The sequence below is a fragment of the Myotis daubentonii genome, chromosome 8 (genome assembly GCF_963259705.1).
Source record: "Myotis daubentonii chromosome 8, mMyoDau2.1, whole genome shotgun sequence".
Classification (NCBI taxonomy): domain Eukaryota; kingdom Metazoa; phylum Chordata; class Mammalia; order Chiroptera; family Vespertilionidae; genus Myotis; species Myotis daubentonii.
Genome location: NC_081847.1, coordinates 33,586,088 through 33,597,799, shown reverse-complemented (window position 1 = coordinate 33,597,799; position 11,712 = coordinate 33,586,088). Strand labels below are relative to the sequence as shown.

The window sequence follows — 11,712 nt, the reverse complement described above, 5'->3', positions numbered from 1 at the left end:
TGTGAAAGCGGAAAGCCCGCCTGCTCAGGATTTGGCTGGTAGGCGAGGTGCCCGGGCCCTTGTGCGCTGAGCAGGAAAGAGCTGGCACCGCGAGCCTAGGTTTGGAGCCCTAGTCCACACATCCTCAGTGTTTAGTACATTGAGTGAGCGTAATATTCCTTCTTTCTCAGATCTACTGGCGCCTCGCACAAGATAAGAAATATGAAAGGGCTCCTTGGGTCCAAAAGCATTCGTTGAGCCCGAGTGGCTGGACCCTGTCTGTACTGGCAGGGACTACATCTATGGCACGATGAGTCTGTCCCCTTAAGGAGCTTTTCTGAACCTAGCTCCCCAACATTCTGTTCTCGGATGGTCCGAAGACACACCCCGAAAGAGGAGAGGGCGGAGGTCCCACCTGGCAGCAGGTGTCCTCCAATAAACTAAAATTTCAAAGGCATGGCGGGGCGGGTACCAGCTTTCGGAGCCAGAGGGGAAGCATGATCGGCGCCCCCCACCCCCTCACCCGCTCCAGCCCCCAATCTAAGAAAAGAAACCGATCTCATCCGACACCCCCAATCCCAGACGCGAGACCGCCCCGCCCCGCCCCGCACTGGCAGCCAGCGATTGGGAGATGCAAATACCGGGTTCTCTGCCCAGCAACGGGTGACGCGCCGCCCGAGCGCGAGGCGTGGCCCGGCCGCAGCCCAAGCGGGCACCTCGGTGTTTACACGGGGCGGCCCCGCGCGCGCCGCAGCGGCCCGCAGACGGCGAGGGGGAGGGGCGGTGCGCGCGCCGGCGGGGCCGCGCGGGGAGAAAGACACTGGAAGGCGGCGGGGCGGGGAGCGGCGCGCGCGGGCCGCGGCTGAGCAGGAGGCTGCTAGGAGAGCCTGCGGGGGCCCGGGGGGTACCATTCCTCCGCCCCCGCAAAACAATGTGTAGCGTGCAGCGGGACGCAACTTGCGGGGGGCGGCGGGGGCGCGCCGAACCCGCCTGAGACTGAGCCGCTGACCTCCCCCCGCCGTCCGTTGGGCCGGAGCGCCCAGCTCCTCGCTCCTCAGCTCGCGGGGGCCGGGCCGAGTTGTGGGGCGGGGCCGCCCCTCCGTCGCTGCTGCCTCCTCCCCCACCTCAGCCGCGGAGGATGCGGACGGCCCCCGGCGGCGTCTAGCGGCCCCGGGCCCAGGCGCGATGGTGCAGCAGCGGGGTACGCGGGCCAAGCGGGACGGCGGGCCGCCGCCCCCGGGGCCCGGGCCGGCCGAAGAGGGGGCGCGTGAGCCCGGCTGGTGCAAGACCCCGAGCGGGCACATTAAGAGACCGATGAACGCGTTCATGGTGTGGTCACAACACGAGCGGCGGAAGATCATGCACCAGTGGCCCGACATGCACAACGCCGAGATCTCCAAGCGCCTGGGCCGCCGCTGGCAGCTGCTGCAGGACTCGGAGAAGATCCCGTTCGTGCGGGAGGCGGAGCGGCTGCGCCTCAAGCACATGGCGGATTACCCGGACTACAAGTACCGGCCGCGCAAAAAGAGCAAGGGGGCGCCAGCCAAGGCGCGGCCCCGCCCCCCCGGCGGCGGTGGCGGCGGCGGCAGCCGGCTCAAGTCCGGGCCGCAGCTGCCTGGCCGCGGGAGCCGCCGAGCGGCGGGAGGGCCTTTGGGGGGCGGCGCGGCGGCGCCCGAGGACGACGAAGAGGACGACGACGAGGAGCTGCTGGAAGTGCGCCTGGTGGAGACCCCCGGGCGGGAGCTGTGGAAGATGGTCCCGGCGGGGCGGGCTGCCCGGGGACCAGCGGAGCGCGCCCAGGGGCCGTCGGGCGAGGGGGCGGCTGTCACCACCGCCTCCCCGAATCCGTCGGAGGACGAGGAGCCGGAGGAAGAGGAGGAGGAGACCACGGCGGCGGCGGCGGAGGATGGCGAGGAAGAGACGGTGGCCTCGGGAGAGGAGACGCTGGGCTTTCTGTCCAAACTGCCCCCGTGCCCAGCCGGCCTGGACTGCAGCGCCCTCGACCGCGACCCGGACCTGCAGCCTCCCTCGGGCACGTCGCACTTCGAGTTCCCGGACTACTGCACCCCCGAGGTCACCGAGATGATCGCGGGGGACTGGCGCCCGTCTAGCATCGCCGACCTGGTTTTCACCTACTGAGCCCACCGTCAGCGGGGCGCGCAAGCCCCCAAACCAGCTGTTTACATACAGGAATCAGGTATTGGGGCCCCTCGGAGGCCGAGGCTGGCACCCCAACTCCCACGCAGCCTCCCCCCTCCTAGACGTGCCCATCCCCCTCGAATCCAGACATGCCCCTCCCCCGCAGACACACCCCAGGAGAGCCCAACCCCCACCCTCCCCCTGACATCCAAGCCCCTCCCCGTCTTGCCCCCTCCTGCACAGCCACCAGCAGCCAGCCCCCCTCCGACACACCTCCCGTCCTTGCCTGCAAACCTGTGCCCCTCCCCCACTATGCACTTGCCCTTCCTCGAGGCCGGAGGACACGCCCCTGCCCTTGCTCTGGGATCCCTCCGCCTTCGCCCAGCCCGCCTCCTCTCTCGTCGGAGGGGGCGCTGGGGCCCGGCGGCCCCGCGCGCTTCTCCCAGGCCCCTCCCCTCCCGCGGCGGGGGGAGGGGCGCGCTCCTGGTGCTCCGGGAGCGCTGGGCCCGCCCCCTTCTCGCGCATGCTTAGTGCTTCTTGGAGGAGGGGGCTGGTCCCTCTGTCCAGTGCTGGGGAGGAGCGGGGTGGGTGTGGAGCCATCCTGAGAAATATTCTGATTCGGGAGCTGCGGCTCCCTTTCAACCCGACGGGGCGTCACTGCCTTAATAGGGAGGAGCACTCAGGAGGGGGAGGAAGGGCCTAGCCCTAGCTGGTCCGAAGGTGTTGGTTTGGAACTTGGAACTGCCCCAAGGGGCATAACCCCCTTTTGCTTACGGGGTCGCCCAGACCCACATGCAAGCCCCCCACCCCCTCCACACACACACACCGACTGCGTGAATGCCTCTATAGCCGTTTCCAGAAACCTCTTTCATTCTCCCACCTGGGAATTGGGGGCAGGGTCTTTTCCTGGAAATGCACCAGGAGACAAAAGGGGCCACCTACCAAGAAAACTCAGAACCACGACACAGACCAGGCTGTGTGGGGACAGGGTCCCTGCTGCTCCCCTCCTCCCCCGGAAGTGCCCTGTCACTCCAGGGCACTCCCAGCTGGGCTGCTCCTCAAGCCCACAGCCCCATTCTATCACCCAAGCTCCTCGGTGCCCGCAGCGATCGTGTTCAGTGGGAGAAACCGAGGCACGAAGCTACTAGGGGTTGAGACTGAGGCATGATAGCAGACGGAGTGGCAAGAAGAGCCTCGTGTTAAAGCAGCTGACTTGAGAGAGTCCATCGACTGGACCAGTGAGACTGAAGGGCGGTCAGAGCAGTGCAGGTGTGCCCTGTGCGCCTCAGTTTTTCCATGAAAAATAGGGATAGAGCTGCTGTAGGAGGAAGTTGTGTCCACGTTCGGGTGCCTTCGGGACCCTGCCCCTGATGTTACCCCCGTTACTCCAATTCTTGGCTCAAGCCCCGCCCCTCCGGCCTCCCCCGACCCCCCTTGCCCTCACTACCTGTATCTCACCGGCGTGTGTTCACCCTCCCAGGTGCGCACACACACTCATTCACACACACAAATCTCAGGAACAAACGGTCCCAGAGTCCTCCGGGACCCCCGCCCAGGGTCTCTGCTGGTCTCTGCCCCACGCGTTCCCGTCGCTGACAAAGCCACCAGCTGCCTCCTTTACGCTTGGTGCTCCGGCTCTGGGCCTTTTCTCGCGCTCTCTCTCTTTCTCTTTCTCTCTTTTTTTAAGTAAAACAACAACAAAAAGACAATGAAAAAAACCAGAAAACGTCATGTGAGTGAAGAGATGTCATTGTCTGTGGTCTTGGAGAACTAGTCTAGTAGCTGAAGGGAGGGATCCCTCCCACCTGGGGCACTGGCACCCACAGCAGGATTGATGCCAGTCTGATGCCAGGACTGAATAAAGTGTATTTGCCCCTACCTCGCCCTGTGGTTCTACATGTCTGTGCCTTTCCTCAACCCTTCCCAAACAGTCTGCCAGATTTAAGTCTTTTGTTAGCGCCATTCAGGAAGAGCTGGGGGGTTCCAGGGCAAGGCACCTGGCCCATCCAGCCTCTGTCTCCCTCTATCTCAGGGTGCCCTGGGCTTCGTTAAGGATGGCAAACTCATTCCTGCAGGGGCCAGGCAGGTAACATAAATGAATGGGAGTCTGGGTGGACATTGGCTTCATGACCCCCTGGGGGGAGAGGGGGTTGCTCACCTGTCAGTTGTGACCCTGTGGGACTGCAGCCCACAGTGGCCAGGTGGCTAGATTTTTCAAGAGAAAGTGGAAAGAGTCTATTTCTATGATCATCTCAATTTCAAAATGAAAGCCGACTCAGATATTTTTAAATCCTTGTGGAGCAAATGAAATGTGTGAGACACACCTGGTCCAAGGGGGGCCAATTTGACCCTGATCTTAATGAGGATTAAGAAGCAGTGCTGGGCTCAAAGCCTAGCTCCATTATCTGTGTGACCTTGAGCAAGTTCACTTGACCCTGACTCTTCTTTCCATATGTGTAATATGGGGATGATAGTAGAACCTGCTTCATAGGGTGAAATGGAGTTCGAAGTGAGACGCATTTAACACGGTGCTCCAGAAACTGTATTACTCCCTTGTCCAGAGGAGGAAACTGAGGGTCAGAGTGGCGAAGAGCGACCAAGATCAGAGACGGGGCTCCAAATCCTGGGTCTGTCTCTGTATTACTTCAGGGTGCTACCTCTTCCCATGTGAAACTGCGCATGGCTCAGAGCCTAGAGTGGTGGTGTTGGTCCCAGTGCTGGCACCTAATCGGCCCAAAGCATAAATTTATTAAATGAGTAAAGAAAAGCAGCAAGCAACAATGATTCCTACCCTTGAGATTCTCATCATGTGTTTTGGAAACTGAGACCAAGGCTTTCAAAATTCTTTTGTCCCCCGGACACCCCTGCACCTTAATTATTCCTCTACCAGATCCTGTGAATTCCTAAGGTTGGACAAAGCCTGTTTCCCCAGTAAGAACCAAGGCCGTGTGTGCAGACCTCACTTAGAGAGGGTATGCGGGGGCTGGGATACCCTTAGGGGATTTAAAGGGGGACTAGGGCACAGTTTGGGAGGGCTGGGGTGTACAGGAAGGTGGTCTGGGGCAGTGCAGAAATGACAGCGACAGTTTCTCGGCTTCTCTATTTGGAAACAAGATACCCCACCCCCCAAGTGCTATAAGAAAGAGCTAAGGACTGTGGAAGACAGATGCGTGTTCCCCATAACCCCCTTCAAGGAAGGACTTCGCAGCTGCGGGAAGTCTGGTCAGTGGAGAGCCCCTCCCTGTCAGCTCTTTGAGGGTCCGCTCCAGTTGCAGAGCGCCATTCACCCAGGGCTGCTGTGTGGTGTCTGAGTGAGATCAGGGGTGACTGCCTGGCCTTCTCGGTTCAGGGTGGGACAGACTCCGGCAGACAGTACGGTGCTGCCCCTCCCCCCCCTCCCCCAAGGCCCCTCCAGGGTGGGGGAGGCTTCGCCAGGCCTGCAGGGCCATTTGACTTCCTATACCCAATCCTGCTTCCTCCCTTTTCTTTTCACAGGTGCTTCTCCCTAATAAATATTCTGCACCCCAAACTCAGGCTCTGTGTCTGTTTCTGGAGAACCCAGTCTGCAATGGAGGATGCGAGGGGCTGGACAAAGGGCCTTGGGTAGCTGGCTCAGCAACCCTGGCCTGGCACCTCTGATCCCGCCACCCCCTGCGAGTTGGTGTCGGGAGGAGTCTACTCACCCCACCCACACGGCCCCAACCTTAGGGTCGTACCCTTTCCAGTAGGCATCCCATAGACACGCCAGCGTCAGCCACAAGGCACTCCGGAGCCCTCTGCTGATGTCACGCTCATGTGAAGTCCCTCCTGGTCGAAGCTGAGGAAGGGCGGTCCTCAGTCTGTGTTTGCCCTTCAGAGTCCTCAGGGAGGAGGCGGGGGTGGGGTGGGGGCGGGGAGGGTACGTGCCTGGCTGTTTACCGTGCCAGAGCGTCAGCCTTGGCCCAGGCTCTTTCCCTCTGCGGGCCTTGGTTTCCGCAGATGTAAAGTGGAGGAGGTGGGTTAGGAATCGAGGAGAGACCATTTATTATTTGGTTCCTTGCATTGCAGAAGGAAATGGATTCTGACCTGAGAAAGGTGGGGAGATCTGCTTGTGTGGACTCTGGGGACACCTAGTGGCTGAACGGAGTAGGACGCAGTTGGGGCTGGGGCTGGGGGTGTGTCCATCTCCAAGCTCACTGCATTCGTGCATTGACTCAACAGTCAGGTCCCTTGCCTGGGTTCTTTGAGCCGTCTTGGTTCCAAGGCGTAAAGACACGTACACGCTGATCTGTTGGTTCTCTATCGCTACATAATGAACTGCCGAAATTGAGCAGCTTAAAACCACGTGTTTATTGTTTCACAGGAGGCCAGGTACGCCCCAGCTCGGCCCTCTACTCGGGATCTCACCAGGCTGCAGTGACGGTGTTGGCTGCGCTGCATTCCTTTCCGGAGCTCAGCATTCCCTCCAAATTCACGTGGTGGTGGGCAGAATCCAGGTCCTTGTGTTTAAGAACGGGGTCCCTGTCTTCTTCCTGGCTGTCACCTGGGGCCACGCTTGATTCCCGAGAGCCGGTGCTCCGTTCCTTTCTTCACAGGCTTCTCCCAGCACGGCAGCTTATTTGTCAAGGTCAGCAGGAGAGCCTCCGCTTCCAGCCACGGGACTCAGGAAGGCTCTGTTTTTAAGGATGTGCTTGATCCAATCACGCTACCGAGGAAAATCGCCCTTTTGATTAATTAAAAATTAACTGATCTGGGACCTGAGGCACATCTGCAAAATCCCTTCACCTTTGCCGTTTTAACCTAATCACACGACTGACCGTCATGATGCGCACTGGTCTGGCCCGCACTGGGGAAGAGCTTACGGCAGGCATGCCCAGCAGGGGGCGGGCATCTTGGGGGCCATTCTAGAATTCTGCTTATCTCAACTGTGGGTTCTCAGGGGTGTCTCCATCCCAACATTTCCAGACTTGTCTGTCTAGCTGCCTTCTGGTTATCTCCACTGGGGTAGCTAATCGGTCCCCCACTTGGCCTGTCCGAAAGTAAGTTTCTGTTTCCACAAAGCTCCCAACCTGCTGCCTAGTCCACCACATCTCCACATGTCACTAAAAGGCCAAAAACCTCTCCGTCCCTGGCTCCTCTTTTTCTCATGGCTTCAGATCCCTTGGCTCTACCTTCAGAATGTGTCCTGTGTCCTATCACTTCTCACCTCTTTCATGGCCCCCCTCCTGGTCCTGGCTGCTATTGGCTCTGGGTCCTGTACTGACCTCCTCACTGGACTCTGCTTTCACTTTGCCCTGTTCACACTCTTATGTCCACACAGCAGCTAAAGGGATCTGGTTAAACTGTCAATCAGACCATGTCCTCCCTCTGCTCAAAACTCTCTGATGGTCTCCATCTCGTTCAGGCCCAAAGCCAGTCCTCAGCATGTCCTCTAAAGCCCTATGTGATCTGGCTGTGGCTCATCCTGGTGCTTGTTTCCAACTGCCTTTTCCTTTTCTCACCATGCCCTAGCCATACCGACCCCCTTGCTGTTCCTCAAAACGGCCAAGCGCACACCCACCTCAGGCCCTTTGTACACGCTGTTCACTCTGCTTGAAATGCTCTTCTCCAAAATACTTACATGGCATACTCCCTCACTTTCTTCGTGTCTCAGCTCCAATGTCATTACCTCAAAAAGGTCTTCCCCAACCATTTATACAACCTATCACCACCACCGCTTATAATATCTCCTTTGCTTTATTTTTCTTAATAGCATTTATCACATATAGTTTTTATTTTGTATCTTTCCACTTATTTTTTAAATTAAATTTATTGGGGTGACATTGGTCAACATGAACATATAGGTTCCCGGTGTCTGTCTTTTCGATTACTTCATGAGGAAGGAATGACTTCTGCATTGGACTCTGTGCCTTAGGCCATTCAATCTCTCATTCACTCACCCATTCATTCAACAGGCATTTGTTAAGGGGTTGCTTATGCCAGACTCTGGGCATACAAAGATTAAAAAAGACAGATCTGAGGAGGAGAAAGATACATAAACACGGGGATGGAAACGCACTGATGAGATGGACAGCAGGGCTGGGGGACCACAGAGGAGGCACTTAGCCCAGACATGGAACAGAGTGTGGTCAGGTCACCTCCTCCAGGATATATTTTTAAAAATTTTTTTAAAAAAATATATATTTTCCCCCAGGATATTTAAACCTCAGTAAGTTGTGGTTTTAGAAAATGGCTACAGGTTCATTGACATTCCTTCCATGGATGTCCTTCTCCTTGAATCTGGGCTGGCCTTTGTGATCCACTTGTAACCAATAGGATACGGTGGGATGATGCTGTACGTTTCCAAGGTTAGGTCACACCCAACTACCATGCAAGAAGCCCAGTGACCCTAAGACAGCGGTTCTCAACCTGTGGGTCGCGACCCCTTTGGCGGTCGAACGACCCTTTCACAGGGGTCGCCTAAGACCATCCTGCATATCAGATATTTACATTATGATTCATAACGGTAGCAACATTACAGTTATGAAGTAGCAATGAAAATAATTTTATGGTTGGGTCACAACATGAGGACCTGTATTTAAAGGGCCAGAAGGTTGAGAACCACTGCTCCAGGTGTTTCCAGCTCCCGGTCATTCAAGTCACTCCCAGCTGTTGTAGTCTACCCAGCTGAGACTCAGCCATCATGGAGCAGAGAAAAGCCACCCCCTCTTGCCCTGTTTCAATTCCTGACCCACAGTGCTCATGAGCAAATGAATGGTGGTTATTCACACTACTGAGTTTGGGGGCAGCAATGATAACTAGGACAGTAGGATGGGGTGATTCAGATGAAGGAAAAAAGCTTTCCAGACACCAGTAAGGGCAAGTGGGAAGACTCACCCAGAGGGGCTGACGTGGGAAGAAGTTGGCTGTGGCTGGGCCGGTGGTAGGGAGAGAGGAGATAGACTGGCAAGAGCATGAAGGCCCTTGAAGGCAGTTGGACTTGCTCCAGAGTCTCCCCACGGAAACCCAAGGGGTTTTTTGAAAACACAAACCTGACCATCACGGAAAACCTTTCGGTGGCTCCCCAGGGTAAAGGCTGAAGTTCTTGACCCGGCGTCCAAGGCCTTTTGCAGTGTGTTTTGTAGACTCTTCTTCAGCTACCATCTCCGCTCCAAAACTCTGCCTCCGCCATGCCGGGCCACCCTCCATGACAAGGGCCTCCCATACCGTTTGTCTTTGCTCTTGTTGAGAAATCGGAGCAACTTTGGGCCAATCACATTGCCTTTTGGAGCCTCAGGGTCCGCGTCTGTACAGTTAGGTGGCTGGACTAGCGGTCTTTAAGAGCATACCCAGCCTGGCATTGTAGGAGCCCATAAAAGTGTGGGAGGAAGGTGTTTATCGCCAAACCTGCCTGTCTAGCTTCCTCCAGGTTGCCTAGCAATAAATTCCAACCCTCTCCCCAATCCTCGGAGGTTTCTTAGCAACTTAATTTTTCACTCTCGGTTGTTTTCGGGATTTCCTGTTAACTAAATGAATGTCAAGTTCTGCTTCTTCTGGCCAAAAAATACCTTACACTAAGGATCTCTTTAGAAACCTGGATACCAACCCAGAATGGGAAGAAGTCTGGGGTTGAGGTCATTGAAGGATTGACTGTGTGACTTAAGTTACCTGCCCTCTCTGCTTTTAACGCAGATTCTGAATACCTGTCAGGTGTTCCTTAGGGCGTTCCCCCTTCTCTTGTGTGTATTTTATCCAACTGCTAAATGTATTCACTCTTTCAACAAATCTTTACTGAGTGCCTGCTCTGTGCCAGGCACTGTCTTAAGGACTGGGAATTCTTCAGTGAGCAAAACAGACATAGTCCTTGCCTTTCTGAAGCTTTACACGCTAGTGGATGAAAACACACAATATGACAATATGTAAATGTATATAATAATGTCACGTGGTGAAGGGGATACAGTGTGAGGAGGGGCCGCTGTTTCAGATGAGGTGGTTGCATCAGTCAGGCGAGGCTAGAGGAGGTGAGGGAGAAGGGCAGGAAAATCCCGGCTTCTCCCTTCTTCCTGTCAGCCTCCTATCCTGCCTCTTCCTCTTGGCTGAGCTCAGCTGGATGCCCGCTGACAAGGGTGGCTGGGAAACGCAGCCGGAGGAAAGAGCAAGGAATGGCTGGAAGGCAACCGGACCCAGAGCTGCCTGGGGAGGCCCACAGCATTTCCCTTCCACTTCCTGCCTATAAACTTTTGAGAACCTTAGGGTGATCTCCTTTTTCTCCTCCTCCTCCTTTTAATATTTCGATGCTTAAAAATTGGGGTAAATACACATAACATGACATTTAGCACCTTAACCATTTTTAGGTGCAGAGATCAGTGGCAAGTAGTCCATGGTTGTGCAACCATCACCACCATCCATCTTCAGAACTCTTTTTATCTTGCAAAACTGAAACTCTGTGCCCATTAAAAAATTCTTCCTTTCCCCTTTCCCCCAGCCCCTGGCAAAAACCATTCTATTTTCTGACTTTATAATTTAACTATTCTAGGTACCTCATATAAGCAGAATTTATATTGTCTTTTTGTGACTATCTCACTTCACTTAACATAATGTCCTCAAGGTGCATCCATGTTATGGCGTGTCAGAATTTCCTTTCTTTTCAAGGCTAAATAATATTCCATTGTATGTATATAATAGAGGCCCGGTGCACGACATTCGTGCACTGGGGGGGGGGGGCGGAGGGGTCTCTCAGCCTGGCCTGGGCTCTCTCCCAGTCCAGGACCCCTCAGGGGATGTCCAAATGCCGTGGAAGGCGGGGGATGTCCAAATGCCGTGGAAGGCGGGAGAGGCTCCTGCCACCACCACTGTGCTCGCCAGCCATAAGCCCGGCTTCTGGCTGAGCAACGCTCCCCCTGTGGGAGTGCACTGACCACCAGGGGGCAGCTCCTGCATTGAGCGTCTGTCCTCTGGTGGTCAGTGCACATCATAGCGACTGGTTTTTCCATTTGGTTTATTTGCATATTAGGGATTTTTTAAATATATATTTTTATTGATTTCAGAGAGGAAGGGAGAGGGAGAGATAGAAACATCAATGATGAGAGATAATCATGGATCGGCTGCCTCCTGCACGCCCCCTACTGGGGATCGAGCCTGCAACCTGGGCATGCGCCCTTGGCCGGAATCGAATCCGGGACCCTTCAGTACGCAGGCCAACGCTCAATCCACTGAGCCAAACCAGCCAGGGCTAGGGTTTTGTTATATAGGATCACATCTTGTTTATCCATAACTGGAAATTTGGGTTGCTTCACATTAAGAATTGTAATGCTACTATAAGCATGGGGTACAAATGTCTCTTCAAGATACCCTGATTTTAGTTCTTTTAAATGTATACTCAGAAGTGGAATTGTTAGATCATATGTTCACTTTATTTGTCAAGGAATTGCCATAGTGTTTTCCACAGCAGCGACACCATTTTACAGTCTCACTAACATTACACAAGGGTTCCAATTTCTCCACGTCCTCACCAACGCTTGTCATTTTCTGGTTTTGCTTTTTATTTGTTGTTTTTGTTAATCCTCACCCAAGGATATTTTTCCATTGATTTTCAGGGAGAGTGGAAGAGAAAGGGAAAGACAGAGAAAAACATTG

The 11,712-nt window shown here is 55.3% G+C and overlaps 1 protein-coding gene across 1 annotated transcript; it reads left to right on the top strand.

Moving 5' to 3' along the window:
* Positions 1–607: 607 nt before the first annotated feature.
* SOX12 (SRY-box transcription factor 12) lies at positions 608–3,996 on the top strand. The gene has a single exon (XM_059705820.1). It carries the CDS (start codon positions 1,165–1,167, stop codon positions 2,116–2,118), a length of 954 nt encoding a protein of 317 aa, XP_059561803.1. The 5' UTR covers positions 608–1,164; the 3' UTR covers positions 2,119–3,996.
* The last annotated feature ends 7,716 nt before the right edge of the window (positions 3,997–11,712 follow it).

What these genes read in the sequence shown, in the direction of transcription:
- SOX12 (XM_059705820.1), top strand. Translation starts at nt 1,165, where the DNA reads ATGGTGCAGCAGCGGGGTACGCGGGCCAAGCGGGACGGCGGGCCGCCG.